At 34.6% G+C, this 23,946-nt stretch overlaps 1 protein-coding gene across 1 annotated transcript; it reads right to left on the reverse strand.

Annotated features, from left to right (window-relative positions):
• Positions 1-1,454: 1,454 nt before the first annotated feature.
• LOC144850881 (E3 ubiquitin-protein ligase Su(dx)-like) lies at positions 1,455-23,039 on the reverse strand. The gene is made up of 21 exons (XM_078708375.1): positions 22,879-23,039; positions 19,087-19,172; positions 15,539-15,695; positions 14,888-15,012; positions 14,205-14,393; positions 13,590-13,784; positions 12,047-12,185; positions 11,429-11,524; positions 10,779-10,956; positions 10,319-10,367; positions 9,787-9,880; positions 9,238-9,366; positions 8,738-8,891; positions 8,068-8,156; positions 7,619-7,778; positions 6,866-6,999; positions 6,329-6,469; positions 5,828-5,948; positions 4,985-5,186; positions 4,685-4,757; positions 1,455-4,376 (listed from the first exon to the last, which is right to left on the reverse strand). The coding sequence occupies exons 2-21, from the start codon at positions 19,142-19,144 to the stop codon at positions 4,277-4,279; spliced, it is 2,583 nt and encodes an 860-aa protein (XP_078564501.1). The 5' UTR covers positions 19,145-19,172; positions 22,879-23,039; the 3' UTR covers positions 1,455-4,276.
• Between the last annotated feature and the right edge of the window lie 907 nt (positions 23,040-23,946).

Raw genomic sequence — 23,946 nt, forward strand, 5'->3', positions numbered from 1 at the left:
TTTTGTCGGAAAATAAAAGGATGGAAATTTGGCAATTTTTGAAAAAATCCCTGTACTATAGTACAGGGATTTTTTCGAAAAATGGCCAAAATATCAGGTTTTTAAAATTCAATTATTATGCGATAATATTGCTATGCATGATCATATATTGCATTATCATCATCTTATAGTGCCATAGAAACCAGTTTTGTCGGAAAATAAAAGGATGGAAATTTGGCAATTTTTGAAAAAATCCCTGTACTATAGTACAGGGATTTTTTCGAAAAATGGCCAAAATATCAGGTTTTTTAAATTCAATTATTATGCGATAATATTGCTATATATGATCATATATTGCATTATCATCATCTTATAGTGCCATAGAAACCAGTTTTGTCGGAAAATAAAAGGATGGAAATTTGGCAATTTTTGAAAAAATCCCTGTACTATAGTACAGGGATTTTTTCGAAAAATGGCCAAAATATCAGGTTTTTTAAATTCAATTATTATGCGATAATATTGCTATGCATGATCATATATTGCATTATCATCATCTTATAGTGCCATAGAAACCAGTTTTGTCGGAAAATAAAAGGATGGAAATTTGGCAATTTTTGAAAAAATCCCTGTACTATATATAGTACAGGGATTTTTTCGAAAAATGCCCAAAATATCAGGTTTTTAAAATTCAATTATTATGCGATAATATTGCTATGCATGATCATATATTGCATTATCATCATCTTATAGTGTCATAGAAACCAGTTTTGTGGAAAAATAAAAGGATGGAAATTTGGCCATTTTTGAAAAAATCCCTGTACTATAGTACAGGGATTTTTTCGAAAAATTGCCAAAATATCAGGTTTTTTAAATTCAATTATTATGCGATAATATTGCTATGTATAATCATATATTGCATTATCATCATCTTATAGTGCCATAGAAACCAGTTTTGTCGGAAAATAAAAGGATGGAAATTTGGCAATTTTTGAAAAAATCCCTGTACTATAGTACAGGGATTTTTTCGAAAAATGGCCAAAATATCAGGTTTTTTAAATTCAATTATTATGCGATAATATTGCTATATATGATCATATATTGCATTATCATCATCTTATAGTGCCATAGAAACCAGTTTTGTCGAAAAATAAAAGGATCGATATTTGGTCATTTTTGGAAAAAATCCATGTACTTTTTTTTTTTAAATAGCCAAAATATCTTTTTAAAATTCAATAATTATGACATCATTTTGTTTTAAAGTACTATAGTAGTACAGAGATTGTTTTTATAAATGGCATGCGCAGATTTACATGTTACTCCAAAACTTATGTCAAACAGTGGATATTTGGTCATTTTACGTCAATACATCATTTTAAAAAATCGTTTTTTGGACATTTCCATCATACATGCTTTCACAAAGAATGATTATCTACTAAGAGAATATTTATTATAAAATAAACGACTATTACTATTAATTTACCTCTCAATTTTGCTGTTTAATTATCAAGGAATAACAACATCAAAAAGCCAGAGTTACAGTGAAAAAAATCTGCAATTGTTTTAAAACGCATTTCATATCTTTTCATTTTATATGTACACAAAATTAAATTCATACTAATAATAATTATGGTAAAGTTAAAGTGTTATACCATATAACCTTTGACCTCTGACCTGAATAATTAATCATTCTTGACACACGCACACACATATTATTTTTGTATCCCAGTAAAACCTTATTTCATACAAAATACATTAAATAAATTCTATTTTTTTTAATATGCCCAAATATATACCATCCACATAATATGCACAATTCAATTAGTAGTGCAATCATTATGAGTTTATTATACATTTAACATACATTTACAATTATGTTCATGATTTTCTTTATATTAATTTTTAAGAGGCAGAACGAATACGTTAAAAAATAATTAATACCAAAATATTTTTCCATGCTCATCTGTATAGAGTGACTTACTTGAAACAAAAAAAAAACCAAATAGTGTTCTGATATAGGTGAATCTTTAGTGTTTTTATTATACCCTTGTCACATCTGTATATATATTTTGATCTCCCGATGTATTACACGTTGTCATCATTCACGAACCTTGCCAAGTCACGAGATGAGAAGTTGGGACCAGGGAAGAGTAAAATTGTAATCTTACACTCGAGACACCATATAATTACTAATCTTACTCGGTCCTCTCCCGACCCCTCTCCCCACAAAATTGCATTCACACTACGTAAACCTGGATACTTTGCAGATGTGAAAAGGGTAATTATATTGGAGCATTTGTTGTAGATTTTTTGTACTACAAATAACACTTAAAAACATTTTTATACTCAATTGACTCAAAACTTTATGCATACCCCTTCAAATTCACTTAATCCACTCTGTGATTAATTAAAACATCTTCCTAACAACATACACGGGATTTATCAACCACATTCACTAAATTAAAATGCAACTAAACCACCAGTACCAATATAAGTCAAAATAGAGGTACTGACTACCTGCACCTGATCCTGTATAAGATGCGTTCACACTGTGTACGGATTCGGCCATATAAACAGAACCGATCATGCTAAATCATTTCAGATTCCCTACAAAACGTAAAGTACTTGAATAAATCACAGTTTCCGAAAAAAAAATTCTGCAGGCTACATTATTTTTTCTCCTATCACGTTAAAGGCAGAAATTATGAATATATGTAATTATTTTCTAACCTTAACCTAACCTTCTAAATGTTCTATCTATAATAGAAACACACGACAGGGAAAAATAATGCTAGCCGGGCCACCTGACCGAATCAGTGTGAACGCAGTTGTAGGGGTGAACATACATGACATGACAGTAGACATTTAACCAATTACCCCTATCATCAAAAGCTGGATCTCACTTTGATGAGGGGCATTGGAATGATGGTACGTTTTGCATAGGAACTCCAATGCATAAATATCTCGTCCAATCTGTTGCACATTCACAGATGCCGTTAACAGAAATCAGCATGGCTATTAGTTTGTTGTAATAGATAACATAATAGTGCTCAGATTTTAAAAGTATGTATCCGATTGGCAGCAGCAATTTAAATCTCTGCACCCGATTGGCTGATTCAAAGGAGCTATAGTCACATCACTCAACAGGTTGACTGATTTGTAAGTGTATTTCAGTTGATAGCCTAGCCTTCATAAACTATATTATTAAAGTATGTGAAGGGGACACCTCTATTAAGAGGACCCCGAAGGTGTCCACTGTAGACCTAGTACTAGTGAAAGGTAAAATTATATATTTATATATATATATTTATAATGTTTCGAAGCAACAAAACATTTCTTTAAAAAATAGGGTAAGGTATTTTTTAAAAGGAAGTGAGTCATAATTTAATTTGATTATTACTTAATAAGTGCTTTAGATTTTATTTTACATGTGATATATAGATAAAAAAATTATATTACTAATCGTTTATAATTTAATGAGAAATGACTTTTCTAAAATCATCTCCATTTTCTTTCTATCCCATTTAAAACTATATACAATCTTTAAATTTAGTTGAATAATAATAATAATCAATTACAAAGATATAATATTGCTTCCTAGATGCAACTAATTCAATGGAAGTGACAATAAATGAATTTACAATTGAATTTGATTAGTTTTGTTTCTACAGCAACACACCTGCTTAATGTAAATGACCACCTTAGTGCTACTGGTTATTAAATCCGACGACTGATGCAACTTTCCATCATGGTGGTAGTTTTATGTTGCCATAGCAGCAATAATCATGGTGTCAGCTTTTCATAATAGTGGTAGGTTTCTGCCATGGTTGCAGATTTCACTAATCCATCGTAGTGTCAGCTTTCCATCATTGTGGCTGCTTTCAATATAGTTTCTGCCACGGTGGCAGCTTCATGTCACAGTGGCAGCTTACCGCCACAGTGGCAGCTTTGCATTGAGATGGCAGCTTTCCATATAGTTTCTGTCATAGTGGCAGCTTACCGCCACAGTGGCACTGTGTCAGCTTTCCATCATTATGGTAGCTTTCCATCATGATGGCAGCTTCCCATCATAGTGGTAGCTTTCTGTCATGGTGGCAGCTTGATAGTGGCAGCTTTCTGCCACCATGACAGCTTACCGCCACAGTCTCAGCTTTCTGTCACCGCGGCAGCTTTCCACCACAGTGGCAGTTATCCGCCAGGATGGCAGCTTTCACTTATAGTGGTATCTATTAATATTTTTTGTTGGTGCTTGGTACTCTGGGTGTGATATCTTTGTGGTGCCTTTGTGTACATTTTTTCTCTATTCTTGACCAAATCCTTCAGTTTCTTCGATGGCGAAGCTTACCTTTTCCCATAGTTGTTCATAATTTTTGTAAGGTGGTAGATCAATTCTATTAAAACTGCAATTAATTGTTACGTTAAAAATAATTAATTTATAACCAGATAAAAATCCATTTATATTTCTTTACATTGATCTACATTGAGAAACTCAAAAGCAATCAAACAACAAGATGCTGAGCTCCGTTAAATCAAAGGTTTTATCTGCGGTTGTGACAGAATTAGTTCCATGCCCTTTAAACAGAAACTGGTGAATACTGGAACTAGTATAAATTTGTCGCAGCCAATCATAAGATCAAAGGACTCTTGCTATCTTCGCAAGATGTCATCATCAAATGTATCCCTAAAATATAAAAATAATTGTACTCACCATGTATGACTCCTTGGCAACCAGGTATCTTTACCAACTTTCTCAATACAAAATTTCTGTGCTCCATTGCTTCCTACATTTGAAAAAAAATCATAATTCAACAATTAATATACAGTGGAAATAATTTGCTTTGTACATTTTATCCTTAAATGTTTAATATTTTTATATAAAGGGGACACCTTCAGTACCTTAGAAAACGTCACCTGAAGGAGCGCTTCTACATAGAGGCTAAAGGTCAATTCAGTAAGGATTTATTTTTACATATTCCAATACAGTTTAGAGAGCATAGCATTTACTAACCCATTAATTCACTAAATCCGCCAACAGGTAGTCGACATGTTCCTGTAACAAACTGTAGTAGTCGCGACCTCTTCTCATTATCCATTTCCTTCACAGCGCGCCAGAACCACACTACCTGCTTACTATCTCTTGTGTAGTGGCGGTATATTGTGTTCCGTTGCCAGTCTTCAATGTCAAACTCCTGCATCCCACATAACATCAACTAAATAATGATAAGAGAAGGTATTTAAATGGATGAAAAAATATATTTAAATACCGTAGTTATTTGAATAAACAACCCGCTTTTAATAAATTCCCCCTTCGAATAAACTATAGAACAATCTCCCTCAAATAAATGCCCTGTGCGCTTATTCTTTTTCCCTGAATAAACGTCCCAACACATATATAAACATGTTTTTCATTGTCCCAACCATTGTTATTTTGTTTATTACTGCAGGGAGCCTAGGCTTAAAGTTTATTTGTTTGTAACAAAAAACTTATCTAGGCTTCCTTCTACACATGCTTTTTACTATGTTTATATCTTGTGTAGAAAATTGTTGAATAAACGAAACGAAACATGTGTTACAACAAATTTCTATTTGTAGTACAATTCATTGACTCCTAAGATTTACAATTTACCAAGCATTTTAATAAACTTTTTACTGTATTTTATCACTTCTTAATGTCAATAGTGTTGTATTTTTGGATAATCTAGGAGGCAATTATTTAATTATGCATGTTACAATAAAAAATAAACGCCTCCCTTGAATAAAAGCACCCTAAAAACTCTCCCAAACAATAAAAGCCCCAGGACTTTATTTGTGCTGCTGTGCGTAAGAAGGCTTCATGTAAGCAGGTGATTACCTCTAATTCTCTTTCATCAAAGTACTGTAACCATTGTAAAGGAACTACTTCATTGAATCCGTCTAAGAAAGCTGTCATCTGCTCTTCAATGCCTCGTGAAAAGCGCCATTGAGTCATCAAACTGCGAGAGGATTAAAAAGATTTTGTATGAAATTTTTACATTTGTATTTTATCCTCTTGGTGTCTGTTTTTTTTACCAATTTTATCATATTTTATTATGTGATTGTTTATTTTTATGGTGTTTATATTTGTATGTGACAAACAAGATACTTCTCGAGGGCTTCCAGAGGGCTTGACTAAATAACAAAATTAATTCATTTTTTCACAATTTTCCACTTATTAAACAGACAAGTAAAAGACGTCTACCTAATCATATTACAGGACATACATTTGTTACTGCGTCACTATTCATATATACAGTAGCTAGACCTAGATGGCATAATAGTGAGCTGGAAATATTAAAAATGTTTAAAAAAAACAAGTGTTCTCAACAGAACTTACTGTATATATTCCTCTTTGTTTTCCTCTGTGACTGGAATATCTGCTCCGCCTTCTTTCAAATCATGTGAATCTATCTTACCTAGGATCTCAAAGTCCGCTGTGAAGTACATATCAAGACCACACTCCTCAACATTGTTCTCCCTGATAGTAAGAAATGAATTTAGATAAGACTACACTACTAAACATCGTGTGCATGTCAGTTTGGCTATGCCTGGTTGTAATGTTTGTTTCCCAAAAAGGCACAAATCATGATTCTGGCATAAAGCTCTGTCTACACTATCAAACTAGTTTGACAAAAAAGTATGATGTGTCCAAATATGGTCGTGATATAACGTCATCGTGTCCAAATATAGGCACATCACTTTTTTTATTATGGGTCTGTAAAGTCTCCCAGTAACTGGCCATATTTGCCAGTAAATTTTTTTAGAGAATGAGAAATTTTAAATCATTGTACAATTAAACTTGGGCCCAAGGGTTCAGCTAAATTTAAGTCGACCTCTGTAATCAATGAGTAGGAACAGCATATAAAATACTTACTTAGTCCATACTAATGAGTTGTAAAACTCGGGGTCAATATTTTCTAAATCTTTCAGGGTCAATGATTTGTTCAACATTCGCTTGTAGAATGGCATGGTGAAACCACTGTATATGAATTTACCATGATAAAGAGCCTGCAAAGGTAAATAGATATATTATTATAATACATTAAAACCCTACCTTTGGGTTATGCCTTTCAAGGGGAGCTTTCACGTGAAAACGAACAAGGAGAAATATGATTTTGAACACTACTTGTTTGTTTATGTGTACATGCATACATGTAGTGTATTTATGTGTATACAACTATATATAGTGTATTCTATGTGACATGTAGTGTATCTATGTGACATATAGTGTATTTATGTGTATACAACTACATGTTGTGTCTGTATGTGACAGGTAGTGTATTTATGTGTATACAACTACATGTAGTGTATGTATGTGACATGTAGTGTATGTATGTGACATGTAGTGTATTTATGTGTATACAACTACATGTAGTGTCTGTATGTGACATATAGTGTATTTATGTGTATACAACTACATGTAGTGTATGTATGTGACATGTAGTGTATTTATGTGTATACAACTACATGTAGTGTATGTATGTGACATGTAGTGTATTTATGTGTACATATATGTTACTAGTGTGTGTATGTATTTTGATGTACATACATGTAGTTTATTTATGTGTATACACCTACACAGTCCTTGGCAATGTACATAAACAAAATAATACTTAGTATTAGTTACCATGGCTATAAATCGGCCAACAAATTTGAAGTATTGGATGTGGTCGGGATTGACTGATGATGCAGCATTAATTTGTAGACTGTAGTTATTTTTGCTGGCATATTCAAATAGACAATACATTGGGTTCAACACTTCATGCGACAACATAAAGAACCATTCTCTGTAAAAAAACGAAGAAGTAATATAAATATAGTATAATTTTATTCAGGTTTATTTGTGGTTTGTGTTCAAATCTAAAGGTCAAAGGTCAATATCGACCTAATGTCAGGCTTGTAACTCATGATTGTTTCTACTCAACACACCCTAGACCTCTAATGAGTCCAAGTCCATAAAGTATGATATAGTATATCCATCCTGTAATTGGGGACTTACAGTTGTGGATATTGTAATGAATCACAATATTCAAGATGTAAAGAGTAAAACTGATTTACATTGTAAATGTATTTTACCTTGCTACGCCACCGTAATCTAAGCCTTCCTCACCACGAAAGATAATATAAAGTCTCCTTCGTAGATCATATGCATGCAGTCTCATTATCTAGTTTAAAAAAATAATAATGTTGAAAAATGGTTAAAAAAGTGTTATTCCAAGCATCATTCAGGGCGAATTCCCAGTTATCATTCAGGGGAAATTCCCAGTTATCATTCGGGGGAATTCCCATCGATATAAAACAAACATCATTGTTACTTTCTTTTCTTTTAGTAAGTTAATCCTTACACGAAAGTGGAAGACAGGAAATTGACTATGCTTCAATACTAATGGCATGATCTATTGAGATAAGCAAGTTCCAGCAAAATAAAAAAAAGAAGAAAAAAACCATATCCCGGTTTCTATGCAGATGTAGCAATTCTCGTGCTCCAGAAAACTGTTAATTATTTGCTATTGTTGGAATTTACTATACTTATCATGGCCAAATTCTGGCTGTACATGTATTAAATACAGTAGAACAGGGACCCAACGAAGTTTACTTTAATAAAAATCTGAATAAGGTTTAACAGTAGTGTTTAAAACATATATTTCTCATGTTTGTTTCATAGCAGAATGTCTACTTAACACGGGTTTCCTCTGAATAGAGGTGTCCCCACTGTATTAGAAATAATATTGCATCATTTCCTTACCTGATGGAATGAGTCTTCAAATAATGTATTTCTAGACACACTAATCTTGACGTGGCTTGGTAGAGAGTTACTTTGACACAGATATCGGAACTGACCTAGCTTCCATCGGAAACTTCTTTCGTACGCTATTGGCACGCCAAATGCTCCCTTAGGTCTACGATAAATTTTAGAAATAAATATTAAATAAATTATTAATCAAAATTATTTATGCAAGGGCAGTGCGCATTGCTTGTATCCTTAGGGAAGATACTACTTACATTTAACTCTCTCCACACAGGTGTACAAATGGGTACCTGGTAAGGTCAAGACCAAACTTTGCGCTGATTACTAGCTGCATTATGGGAATATGTTTCCATACGTGATTGATCCAAAAATGACGGGGTAATAATATGTACATCGCTTTTGAGATTTCACAACACGGTATATAAATCCAGGATATTATTAGCAATTTTAAAATGTCTTTTGATAAATAAAAAGAATAATAATTTTTAAATACTTACCCTTTAGTTGCTCCTGGTCTTGGATCTTGGAATGTTGTAGCTCTTGTGTTGTGATCCACAAAATACAATACACCTTCCTTTGTGTAACGTATCTCCCATCCATCGGGCAACGGCTTTTCAGTATGCTGCCTATATTGTACAAACAACATATAGATTAACAACTGAATAACAAAATAAGAAGATAAAGGAAAGCACGTGAAAAGTGAAGTACTTGGCAAAATACTGCCACAGGGGGTGCATGTTGATATTTCGGCCATTTAAAAAAATACAAATTTTTATTTTTTTTTATTTGTGAAGAATATTAATGAAACGCTTTTCATGAATTTCAATAGCCATGTTCTATAAGTATATACTTATTTACACCGAAATATTCAGAAGATAAAAAAAAATAGCGGACTTGATCAAATTAAAAATTCCTTTCAAAGACCATTTAAGTCACCCAACACACTTTTTGCCCAGTACAAACACATCCATTTTATCGGCCTAGATGGCTAGAACTGGTACACAATTCACTGTCAAAAATACTAATGATATCAAAACAGTACTAACTCTTGAGTTCCCTGTGTTCTAGGATCTTCCCATTGCGTAGTTCTCGTTAGATGATTCACAAAATATATCCGTCCATGTTGGTCTATACGCTTTTCTGCAAAAGTAAATTAATATTTAACAGAATCTGTGATGGATCAAAAAGGAGGAAACTTACTAAATTACTATACTTATAGGGATTTCAAGTATGTTTATCTAAAGTGGGTCCAGGTTGAACCTAAGCAACTAGAAGCAAAAACAGCATATGTGAGTGGCGTGCGGCCACCCTTAGATTTGAGGCAAACCAACGTCCCGCCAACTGCCTGGATGACATCAAGCAGCATCCTTACCACCAACACAGTTGATTTCCAATGTCAAATTTGATCATTGAACCATTCAAACGTTGGATATAGTTATCTTAGTCAGTGAACTAAAGAGGACACGCCTATTGAGAGGACACGCCTATTGAGAGGACACGCCTATTGAGATGACACTTTGTTGGGTCCTGAAGGCGTCACCTTAATGAGAGTTCTACTGTTAAAGATTACTAACTTACCCCATCCTTGTGGTAAAGGTCCAAGTGGATCACTAGAGTCGACAACACCCTGTGAATTATTTAAAAAAACACACGCAATTAGAAACAGAAGGAGATTTTTTTAAAGCTCTCCCGAAAAAAAGAATTGTCTCAAGCTTTGAAATTCTTAGCTGCATTCTAAATACCTCCACACAAAGACTAAGGGGAACACTTATCCTTTAAAAATACCGCTTTATTCTATATAATTAATTGCGATTAGTGAATATGGCCACAGGGGTCAGATTTATCAAACATACTTTATTTAAAATTAATGATTCGTTTCCAAAATAACCTAAGCAAATATTTTAATTTTTTTTTTTTATTTTAGAATACAAGTCAGTTTTTCACCTCTTAAAGTATCTTGACTTGAGTAAAAAAATTGATAAATACAAGCCCTATTTATACATAGGTAATTCAGAGACAAAAACATTAGTCAACATACTGGTAAATACAAGCGCGAGTTGCGCTGTTGGGCAACCTGGCTGCGTAATCGTTCATGCTGAAGCTGCCATTCCTGGTACGACCGTACTGAATCGTTAGTAGGTCGTTGCCATGTAGTAGACCGAGTGTTGTGATCTACATAATAGATACGTCCCTGTGGATCATGTCTCCTCTCCCATCTAAAAACAAAATAAATATTTATCATTAATACTAGAGATAGAAAGTTCATAAAGCATAATTCTACATGTAGGCTTCCTCTCATGAAACATATGCTCTGGTTTTTTTTTCCTAGGTTTAATTTTACAAGAAGTTCTCAGTATGTGATTTTTAACCTTTGTCCTCAATGCAAAAATTTCAAAGCCATACAATACATTCAGAGGTCCCATGGTAATCCAGATGGTTTTTACGCCGGGCATGTGCCAATATGTGTTTTAACAAAGGATAAAAATGCATTGTTTACCCATTTTCCAAGCCCAAAGGACTAGAATTATAGCATAAATGATTGATGCACTATTGTGGTTTTTTCTATATTCAAAACAATCTTAACAATTTTAAAACAATTTTAACAGGAGATGGAGATCACTTAAGAAATTTCCATAATTATCAGAATACTTTGAGGTCTGTACACACTTCATTGTTGAACACACTTACCCCTGAGGAAGGGGCTGTGGTCTCTCCCATGTTGTTGTATGAGCATTGTGATCTACGTAATACGTCCTTCCTTGCTGGTCAGTGCGCATCTCCCATCTGCAATAAAAATTGATTTTTAAATAAAATTTCTAGTGTTGCTTTTAATGGACACAAATTAGAGGCACTAATAAATTCTTGATTATTTTTGACAGTGATAAAGTTGCTTGTAAACATTTTGTGTAAATATAGTCTGGCCTACTGTACAGAACAAAAATATAAACATAAACTAAACTACAGTATATGTACATATTCCAGGGTAGGAATTGACCCGGCCCATGTACTACATAGGGATAACAATGCAACATTAAAAGTTAAACCATTCGAAAAGTTAAAAGACCAGTTGACAGACCAAAAACTACCTGGATAGGAAACATAAACAAAGAACTCAAAAAAGCAAATACATCAATTGCAAAGTTAATGACAGACCATCACCACCGAAAGAGAGTCATGGAAACGATTATCGTACGCAATGTCTACCCAAGACGAATAGCCTAACGGATGATGATGATGATGATTAAAACTTAATATTTTTCAAATTACACAGGGTTCAATTCAAGAAACTATACACTTGGAACTCACCCTGGTGGAAGGCCATCATTGACTGCATTGTTCTCCTCTGGAGGTGCTGGCACAGGCACGGTGCTGTTTGTGTTAGCATGTGGCACTGAGGGTGCTGTTGTAGTTGTACTACCACTTCTTGGGGGTGGTGGAGGTAAAGCTAAAATGAGAAGGGAATATTTAACTATGATTTAAATATTTATCAATTGTATATTTTATTCAATTATATAAATAAAAATACATATAAACATTAAAGATGTTTTGTCCTCCAAAAACATGAAAAATTAAGATTAATAAAAAAAAAGAATTTCAATAGGCTATTTCATTTTAATAAAGTTAATCACTTCCATAGAAAAAAAAAATGTTTTCACTTATAATAATTATTTATTAACAACAAAAATGGATGATTCTTAAATTCTATCTACACTATCAAAAAAGTTTGAAAAAAGGTCATCATTATGTCCATATATGGGCACATCACATTTTCTTGTCATATAAAGTTTGATAATGTAACTTTAGAATAATCAGCACTTGTTTTTTTTTATTAAAAACAATTCCGGGAAATTGGGATTGGTTTGACCCAAGGTCAAACTAGCATAATATACTTGACACATTCATGTTTATTATTTTGTATTCATAAATATTTCAATTGAAATAAACACTTTTTTAGAGTGGAAGTCAAGTATGTGACATTGTCAAACAGACATAAATCTAAATGCATTATGGGATGCCTATCTACCAAATTCAATTTATTGGAACTATAAATAATCTAAAAAAATATACAGTTGGGGAAACATTAAAAGAAATGGTGGTGACATCATTAGAAGTTGGTGATGATGGTGTACAGATTGTAAATACAGCAGATCTCTCTGTAATACTTGTTTTTACTTGTAGTTGAGCTGAAAAGGGGTTTTAAAGAACGAAAAACAGTACGAATCAACGTTCAGCCTTTAAAAGAAATTTCAGAATTTTGTGTCATGCGGTAGGCTGGTGAAGGATAATGCAATTTTACCAATGATGGTGCCAGCATTTACTTTTCATTTTCAAGAATTAAATTAGCTGTGAAGATATGGCAGCAAAGTCGCCTTGGGTGCTGTTGACATTACAACACTATTGGGCTTCTAGATTATTTAGAATTCATAATTTTTTAATCTCAGCGACATGAAAGTAAACAATATATTTGTGACTGAAACCGATGAACATGATAGTCAGATACATCATAAACAGTAGTTTTATCTCAAACCACTAACTTAGATCACTAAGTACTAATAGATTGACTTGTACATGTGTCTTGTATTGACAGGTGTGGAAATTTACAGTAGGAATGTTATAAAACAAATAATGAATTATTTGTATTCATTGAATGGTGAGAATACTGTAGTTGAGAGAATTGACGGTTCTATGATCTTCGCTGTTTTTGCCTTTATTTCCATAACTGAATAGACTGAACCGATTCTCTGTGCTGTATCTCCATATGGCATTAAATGTCCAGTGTCATAGGCAAATTCTGTAATACGGTATCACATGTGGTACCTGTACCATGTTAGGGTTTTAATAGACTTACCTCTAGTGGTGGGGGCTGCTGGTGAACGATTCACAGGAGGTGGTACATTCCTGTTTGGTACTGGGGGAGCCCTATTATTAGCTCTTGATGTTGACGACGGTGATGGGGCATCAGAGCGCCCTCTTGCCTCGTTTGAACTGGCTGTAGTACCTGTGATAAGTGGATGAATTGGTCTCGGGCTTATATCTCCATTGCCTATAATATCAAACAATCATTTAAAATCCACTGAATATACTCTAAAGTTCTGTCTACACTACACTTTATGTGACAAAAAAAATGTGATGTGCCCATATATGAGAATGTCATATCACTACCAAATTTGGGCATATCACTACCATATTAGGCACATCATACTGTTTTTATCAAACTACTGTAGTTAGGTAGTGTAGACAGAGTAAAGTAATTAGGTAAAATCTGGATATTGGATTTTAATTTTAAAAAGAGCTGACAGAATTAGAGGAAGATGACAAATGTGTGGCCATGTAAATTAATGGGTATGTCATATGCCAAGAGAGCATCATGATAAATAAAAATAAACAATCATCAGAAAAAAATCATTGTTTTGTAATCAGAGGCTTGTTCACTACAAAATTTGTTAAACAAATATGCACTTACCGTTTTGTGTACTATACCTAAACGCTGCTAAAGCCCTTTCTTCGACTTTAAGTTGATTTAAACATAATAAAAGCTCAGATCGTCTTTGTTCGGATAACACCGACGATGACGATGACACTGACGATGACGATGACACTGACACTGACTTTCCTTCTGGCTTTAACTGCATCTTGTATTCAAAATGATTAACTGTATAACGGAATACAGATACATTATAAGGCAATTGAATTAGTAGTAATATAAACTGTGTCTATATTAAGTATCAAATCTTTTGTTCCTTTTATTTCAACATCAGCAAACTATTCTCATGCTCCTGAACCTAACCCTTTGTCTAGCGTATGATATATTATTCACTTATCAAATCGGTACTTTTCAAAATCATCTTCTAAAAGATTATTTTGACAAACGGCATAAAATAAGATGATTTTGGTGCCAAAGCTTGGGTCCTACTTAGACACAACGATGTAGGTGAAACGCAAGTTAGTTGACCAATCACAGACGACAGTTCAGATGATCAATCATGACGCGATTGATGAAATTACCTATACGGTGGGCGATGTCCTTATCCTACATTTATGTGGGAACCAAGCTTTAGTATGGTTGATAAATCTGACCCCTGGTGTCAAAAATCCTTTAGTGCACAATTGTTTTGAACAGTGAATTATAGTGTAAACAATACTTACTGTCACCATTGTGTTGTAGAAGTATAGGCAGTAGATCTAGCATGCCACTGTAGGATAAGCTGTCTGTTTTAAACACATGATGAAAGAATACTTTGAAGCTTATCTTAGACTTGGGTTCAACAAGTCTGAAAAATGTCAACATAAAAAACAATGCAGTACTAATTATGATTTTTAATATCGTATACAGTATTTACATTGCCAGCCAACATTGTCCCCACTCTTGACAATGGTAGAATCCATTGTTGTATTATCATAGTTTGATTTCAGCAACCGCTAAGACATCTAGAGTACTTCATGGTGTGGGTCGTTGATTTGTCCATCAGCATTGTGTTCCCATAATTTAAGGCCAAATTATAACGTTGCGTAGTTTGTAAGGTAAGGTACAGTATTTACGTAGGGTTTATCTTCATTTTTGAACAGATTTGGGAAGAATTCCCGCAGTAAAGGGTCTTTCACACTGTACCAGCACGATTCCGTTCCATGCGGCTATGCACCAATCGATAAGCGCGTACCCGCGTGAAAACGAAACATTTGCGTTCGATTGGATTTTCCAGCGCTTGACCGGAACCATGCCGGAACAGGTGTGACAGACACTTAAATGGATGTTCATAGTATTTTATTTTAGAACCCTGATTTTGGAAAGCTTCTTACATTGTATAATCATCCTTCCACTCTGGATTCCAGGACTTTTTGACAACATCTGTCTTACGATGATTTTTACCCTTTGAATCAACTGTCAATGTAACATAGGTATCTGGCTTGCTGGCAAACAGACTGCTAGATCCTTCTACTAATTTTGCTGATATAACTGAAAACAAAAAAAATATATATTTAACAGTCTGTAGTCCACAGCCAATAGCAGTGTTGGGGATCATGTATACTTTTGAAAACCGAGTGCACTACTACTACTACTAGTACTGCAGCATAACAAAAAATGCTCTTAACCCTACTTTGAGTTGATATAAGAAGAAGCAAGAAGACAGGATGATAGGTTATAAGAATGGAATGAGATCATTCACAGCCTGGGATGGAATGAGGAAATACAAAAGGAAACTGGGAGAAGACTCAAGGGGATAAGAGAAGGAGGAATACAGTAAGATGGGGCTAAAGAGCTACTGTATTAAGATAGGGCTAGAGAGCTATCAAGATGGGGCTAAAGAGCTACTGTATTAAGATGGGGCTAAAGAGCTACTGTATTAAGATGGGGCTAAAGAGCTACTGTATTAAGATGGGACAAGAGAGCTATCGAGATAGGGCTAAAGAGCTACTGTATTAAGATGGGACAAGAGAGCTATCGAGATAGGGTTACAGAGCTAAGTCTGTATCAAGATAGGGCTAGAGAGCTATCAAGATGGGGCTAAAGAGCTACTGTATCAAGATAGGGCTAGAGAGTTATCAAGATGGGGCTAAAGAGCTACTGTATCAAGATAGGGCTAGAGAGTTATCAAGATGGGGCTAAAGTGCTACTGTATCAAGATAGGGCTAGAGAGTTATCAAGATGGGGCTAAAGAGCTACTGTATCAAGATAGGGCTAGAGAGTTATCAAGATGGGGCTAGAGAGCTACTGTATCAAGATAGGGCTAGAGAGTTATCAAGATGGGGCTAAAGAGCTACTGTATCAAGATAGGGCTAGAGAGTTATCAAGATGGGGCTAAAGAGCTACTGTATCAAGATAGGGCTAGAGAGTTATCAAGATGGGGCTAAAGAGCTACTGTATCAAGATAGAGCTAGAGAGTTATCAAGATGGGGCTAAAGAGCTACTGTATCAAGATAGGGCTAGAGAGCTATCAAGATGGGGCTAAAGAGCTACTGTATCAAGATAGGGCTAGAGAGTTATCAAGATGGGGCTAAAGAGCTACTGTATCAAGATAGGGCTAGAGAGTTATCAAGATGGGGCTAGAGAGCTACTGTATCAAGATAGGGCTAGAGAGCTATCAAGATGGGGCTAAAGAGCTACTTTATCAAGATAGGGCTAGAGAGTTATCAAGATGGGGCTAAAGAGCTACTGTATCAAGATAGGGCTAGAGAGCTATCAAGATGGGGCTAAAGAGCTACTGTATCAAGATAGGGCTAGAGAGTTATCAAGATGGGGCTAAAGAGCTACTGTATTAAGATGGGACAAGAGAGCTATCGAGATAGGGTTACAGAGCTAAGTCTGTATCAAGATAGGGCTAGAGAGCTATCAAGATGGGGCTAAAGAGCTACTGTATCAAGATAGGGCTAGAGAGTTATCAAGATGGGGCTAAAGAGCTACTGTATCAAGATAGGGCTAGAGAGTTATCAAGATGGGGCTAGAGAGCTACTGTATCAAGATAGGGCTAGAGAGTTATCAAGATGGGGCTAAAGAGCTACTGTATCAAGATAGGGCTAGAGAGTTATCAAGATGGGGCTAAAGAGCTACTGTATCAAGATAGGGCTAGAGAGTTATCAAGATGGGGCTAAAGAGCTACTGTATCAAGATAGGGCTAGAGAGTTATCAAGATGGGGCTAGAGAGCTACTGTATCAAGATAGGGCTAGAGAGTTATCAAGATGGGGCTAAAGTGCTACTGTATCAAGATAGGGCTAGAGAGTTATCAAGATGGGGCTAAAGAGCTACTGTATCAAGATAGGGCTAGAGAGTTATCAAGATGGGGCTAAAGAGCTACTGTATCAAGATAGAGCTAGAGAGTTATCAAGATGGGGCTAAAGAGCTACTGTATCAAGATAGGGCTAGAGAGCTATCAAGATGGGGCTAAAGAGCTACTGTATCAAGATAGGGCTAGAGAGTTATCAAGATGGGGCTAAAGAGCTACTGTATCAAGATAGGGCTAGAGAGTTATCAAGATGGGGCTAAAGAGCTACTGTATTAAGATAGGGCTAGAGAGTTATCAAGATGGGGCTAGAGAGCTATCAAGATGGGGCTAAAGAGCTACTGTATCAAGATAGGGCTAGAGAGCTATCAAGATGGGGCTAAAGAGCTACTGTATCAAGATAGGGCTAGAGAGCTATCAAGATGGGGCTAAAGAGCTACTGTATCAAGATAGGGCTAGAGAGCTATCAAGATGGGGCTAAAGAGCTACTGTATCAAGATAGGGCTAGAGAGCTATCAAGATGGGGCTAAAGAGCTACTGTATCAAGATAAGGCTAGAGAGTTATCAAGATGGGGCTAAAGAGCTACTGTATCAAGATAGGGCTAGAGAGTTATCAAGATGGGGCTAGAGAGTTATCAAGATGGGGCTAAAGAGCTACTGTATCAAGATAGGGCTAGAGAGTTATCAAGATGGGGCTAAAGAGCTACTGTATCAAGATAGGGCTAGAGAGTTATCAAGATGGGGCTAGAGAGTTATCAAGATGGGGCTAAAGAGCTACTGTATCAAGATAGGGCTGGAGAGTTATCAAGATGGGGCTAAAGAGCTACTGTATCAAGATAGGGCTAGAGAGTTATCAAGATGGGGCTAAAGAGCTACTGTATCAAGATAGGGCTAGAGAGTTATCAAGATGGGGCTAGAGAGTTATCAAGATGGGGCTAAAGAGCTACTGTATCAAGATAGGGCTAGAGAGTTATCAAGATAGGGCTAGAGAGTTATCAAGATGGGGCTAAAGAGCTATCGAGATAGGGCTACAGAGCTAAGTCTGTATCAAGATAGGGCTAGAGAGTTATCAAGATGGGGCTAAAGAGCTATCGAGATAGGGCTACAGAGCTAAGTCTGTATCAAGATAGGGCTAGAGAGCTATCAAGATGGGGCTAAAGAGCTACTGTATCAAGATAGGGCTAGAGAGCTATCAAGATGGGGCTAAAGAGCTACTGTATCAAGATAGGGCTAGAGAGTTATCAAGATGGGGCTAAAGAGCTACTGTATCAAGATAGGGCTAGAGAGCTATCAAGATGGGGCTAAAGAGCTACTGTATCAAGATAGGGCTAGAGAGTTTAAATCAAGATGGGGCTAAAGAGCTACTGTATCACGATAGGGCTAGAGAGTTATCAAGATGGGGCTAAAGAGCTATCGAGATAGGGCTAAAGAGCTGTAGAGAGTCGAGACGTAAAATATTGCAAGAGGGATGTAAAGTGAGGTATCAAAATAGGGCTACACTAAGGGAGGCATCAAAAGAGAGGGCTACTTGAAAGGGATATAGGAAGATATCGAAAGACAACTATGAATATCAACACACAGAAGTAGAATACATTATTTGATTTTCAACTGTAGTTACTATACAGTACCTGATAAACTAAGTTGATACAGCTTATTGACAGCTGGTGCTGGTTGGTCATTTGCCATTTCACTTTAATTTGCTTACTTGCCCAACCTACGAGGGAAATACAAAATGTAACAACATCAAATCATTCTTACTGAACTAATTAAATATTTACATTAAGTTAATCTGCTATATTATTAATGCTTTTATACACACTGAATTATTATTCATAAAATAAAATTAAATCTGTCTGAAAATAACATACAAAACAGTAACTATGAAACCATGAACCTAAATATAGGTCCATGATGGTTTTCAATTAATTGTATAGGTTTAATCTGACAAAAGCCAATTAAACTACAGTACAGAATAATAGTTTATACACAGAGCTTTGTGTGATAGTTGATACATTCTTCTTGATTACAGCTTGGAAAAGGTACAATCATATACATTACTAAAAGAAGAAATGATTTTATTTCCTCTATGAAAATATTCTGTAGACTATACTGTTTGTACAGTGATTCTGTGCCAGAATAAATTGGCTCTAACCAGTATAAAAATGGTGTACTGTTATATTGACATAGACACTTGTCCTAAGTATTAGTAGTAGGCTAGGCCTATTGTACAGTAGCCATTAAAATATAGACAGTGAGCAATCAAAGACTACTGTATATTCGGAATGATAAAGTAAGATATCAATGTACTAAATTGTAGACTACTGTAGGTAATAGTCTAGGATTTGGTATCTCGTCTGTTGTAAATAATTGTCTCTGAAATTTATTTCTAAATTGACAGAACACAGTAAAACCACAGTACTAACACTGATAATAGTCAATTACAGGACCAAAAGAAGTGTACAGTAATAATATTATTACAAATTAGTATTAGCAATTTTTACGTACAAAGTATACTGACCTATTGTTTAAAGAAGAAGCCAATACAATCAATCACAAACACTTAGATATTAAACGGTGACTTCATTAAAATGACAAAATTGATTGACCAGTATTAATTATTGGTAAAACCAGAAACTCAGAACTAAAAGTACCAGAATTTTAAATTAGTCCAATAGTGTATATTATTGGAATCATTAGGTTGTTTTATGCATTATACCTTTACCCACTCATTAAGAATTAATTAATGTTTGAATTATTATCCCTGTATCATCAAACAATTATTGCACATTATAATTTATTAGGGTTAGGTTTATACCATGTACAGTATATACCAATGTATGAATAAGTACTGTAGGTGTAGTACCTGATGATTATTTAGTGGCCACACCTATCAGTAGTATCACACATTAAGGTTGGGCTTACTGTACTGTTGTATACCAATGTACAGTAATATAACATGATCAGTGGGAAATTTCATTTTTAAATTTTGTTTATAGCAATATTGCTAATCAAACTGATTTTTGAGTCGAGAAACATAGTTTTGTATTGTATTTTTTGCTACACAAATTTAAAAATCTGTAGCAATAAGGTTGTTTTGTAAAGCTTTTTGCTATGCTACACTGGCGAAATTATTGCCTGCATGATGTACTGTATTATAAATAAATACAGTATTACTTATACTTTTTTTTTAACATTATACTTCCTTCTCATAGCTAAAGTATGACAAGTATACAGGGGTTTCCCAGGGCGTTTTAACCAAAAACATACTGGTTGACTGACTTTTGTTTGCCATAACAATATGATCAGTTGGTAGTAGGTACTGTGTGTACAGAAAGATGAAAATACAGAACAATACACAGTTACTAATATGAATGAAGTGTCATAGTTCATAGTCAATGAAATGACTCAATAACCTGAATCCAGTCATGGCATGAGGATTTTGAGTGAACATGGCTGGTGTGTGCTTCTACTAGTAAAGGACCGTAATATTGTTATTTATGATTGAATAAAATAAATTATTATACTGCTTTACAGGTACTGAAGTGACTACTTTTGCTTAATCTTTAATTAACCAGTTGGTGCAATTATTTATCAATATAGGCCTACTGTATATAATTGGGGTAGAGGGTAATTGATAACTGTTTATTACAGTGATTGGCAATTTATAATCATACATTACTGCAGTAAGAAAATGTAATTAATATACAAAAATGTTGAAATAAATAAATTTGACATGGTGCCTAAAAAAAGTAGCTTGTTTAATATTTTTGGTTAAATAAAACAGTCACCACCAGTTGTCAAAAATATGATTCTCATTCGAAACCACAGTATGAATAATTTTATTTAATAACTTTTGTACACTTTTAATATTATACAGTATCACACAATTTCTGGTAATAATATTACAGGTCAGTAGTGATAACACACTGTAATCTGGGTCAAAGTCTAACAATTTGCCAAACAATATACACTCGCTTGTAGGCCTAACAAAGATCTGTTTTTTTTTTTACCCTTGTGCACATTACATATATGTCGTTATTATTAGATGGTTATGCACATGTCAATTGTATGACCCACGATACGACCCCTGGGAGAAATGCGTCATACCTTATGAATATACCATGACTCACCCGTGCATCAAAATATGACTTTCCTTTAGGTGGCCATGACGCACCCATTTTGACGCACTGTGACCATGTTGTTTAAGATATGGTGGGTGGTAAAGTGACGGACATTGACACACCATTGTTCAGTGATGTGACGTACCATCTAGGTTTTTTTAAATAATTATTTGTAAATGACGCAACTCTCCCTGGGGTCATATAGTGGGGCATACAATTGACAAGTGCATTAAATAGAGATACTGAAAAACATGCCTAAGGGTCAATATATAACAGAATAATGATAGCCCTCTATTTCCATTATATCAGCAATTACAGTTACTGTAGTGTCTACAGTACAGCCAACAAAAAAAGCACTACATTTTTTCATTCCATTTCATTTATTTTGCCTTCAACACACTGTAAACACATAATTTGTATAAACATTAAAAATATATAAAAATACTGATGATAAAAATAAAATGTGATTGCAATACATTAAATAGACAATATCAATAAATAGCAGAATATCTTATTTTTGTACATAAAATTGGCATACAGGTTAGGCCTACATGTATTTTACTTTTTAATTTTGACTTCACTGGCCTGTACTGTATGCTAATTTATATTCATATTTCCATCCATATTATTATCAATCTTGTTATTTTCTCCAGAAAAACATGTTTCACTTTCATTGAATAAGAAACTAGATAATTACTAGGCCTAGGCTACTACTACTAACCTAGGCTACTAGTAGTAGCCTTTTAGGCCTAAACTACAGTACAATGCCTAGACTAGGAGAGTCTAGCCCATAATTACAATAGCTAGGCTAGGGCCTAGAGTGGTGGTGTGTGGATAGACCTAGGCCTAGTTTACGGTTGGCCTAGCTATGCTAGTACTAGGCTATAGCCTAGCCAGGCCTACTAAGCCTACCTAGGCCTAGGCCATAGCTAGTGTTGTGACAATAAAAATATTTTATTTTTAGTTTTACAAATTATCATTTTTCAAATCATCATTAATCATGAAAACGATATAAAAACACTCCCTTTTTAGGCTAAATAACAATCCAAGACCACAGTTGAAACTAAACAATGAATTATTGTCAAATATTTAGATCATAATATATTAACCAGTCGAAGTTCAACAACAGGCCGTATTGTGATAGCCCGCCGTGTCCAAAAATCATGAAGTCCCCGACGACGACACAACCGGAGCAACTGCCTACATTTTTACGTTCCATCGTCCATACAAAATGTAGATGAATGGGCCTAGCCTAACTGACATAAAAATACAGTATATCAATGAATATCTGATATTTACCGGGCGTATGATTCCCATTTACAGCAAAAGAAACATCCCATTGACTTCTGACTTTATAACTTGTGTATTTATGTAAGTAAATCACTAAACAATATTTCAACTATTTTTTCTTTCCGTTAAAATCCGCTTGTGTTGAAGGCTAGCGATCTGTTGCAGGTCACGTGATCACGTGATGACGACAAAAAGTATTTTTGTGTGGTGGTACGGAGTAGTGTGAGTGTGACGAATCTCATCTAAAGAGTATGCGCTAATAATATTATATTAATGTATAATGTGTGGATTTTTTGTTCATAATATGCCCTATATTATTAAGATAATTCATTTGTATTTCGACAGTGAAATATAAAAAAGGAAATAAAAATAACAGAAAGATCAGAATACAATGTTGAATAGGCCTATTATAAGTAATTTTAAATCGGCCTGCATAATTAATGTAGCCGGCATATCATTGATTCAATAAAACAATTAACGGATGAAAAAATAAAAATAACGGATGAAAAAATATATATAATGAAGGACGTGGATTCATACGAATTTAATACGACTGAACCCCAAATTGATAGTGTCATCTACGTTTTTGATCGACTGATTTCAGTTGACATGATTTTGCCTATAGAATCATTTTTATTTTTAATTCATTATTCTTAATTACATTTTATTTAGATACATTTTTAGCATGTAGTAGGAAGCCCAAGTATGACATCATAAATATCTAGCTACATCACAAGGATCACGCCTATCTCCTAACAATTCACATGATATGTCACTATTATATCAATCTCATTAGTAGGCCTACTCTTTAAAAGTTCATCGGGATTATAATTATGGATACAGAATTAGGGTCTTGCTATGTTTGCGTTCCATAATCGATGAGAGAAGTTGAGAGCCAATCAGCATTGGGTAATGAACTTTGATTGTGGTAAACCCAGTTTCCTCATTTTTAAATGTGAACGGAACTCTTACCACTTCGGTTAAACGTATACCGAAATGGTGCCGCCCATTTTGACAATGGTTTCAAAGGTCAATATAATATCATTATATGCACGTATCACAGTGAATAGAAAATTT

The sequence above is a fragment of the Antedon bifida genome, chromosome 8, assembly GCF_963402885.1.
Source record: "Antedon bifida chromosome 8, ecAntBifi1.1, whole genome shotgun sequence".
Lineage (NCBI taxonomy): Eukaryota > Metazoa > Echinodermata > Crinoidea > Comatulida > Antedonidae > Antedon > Antedon bifida.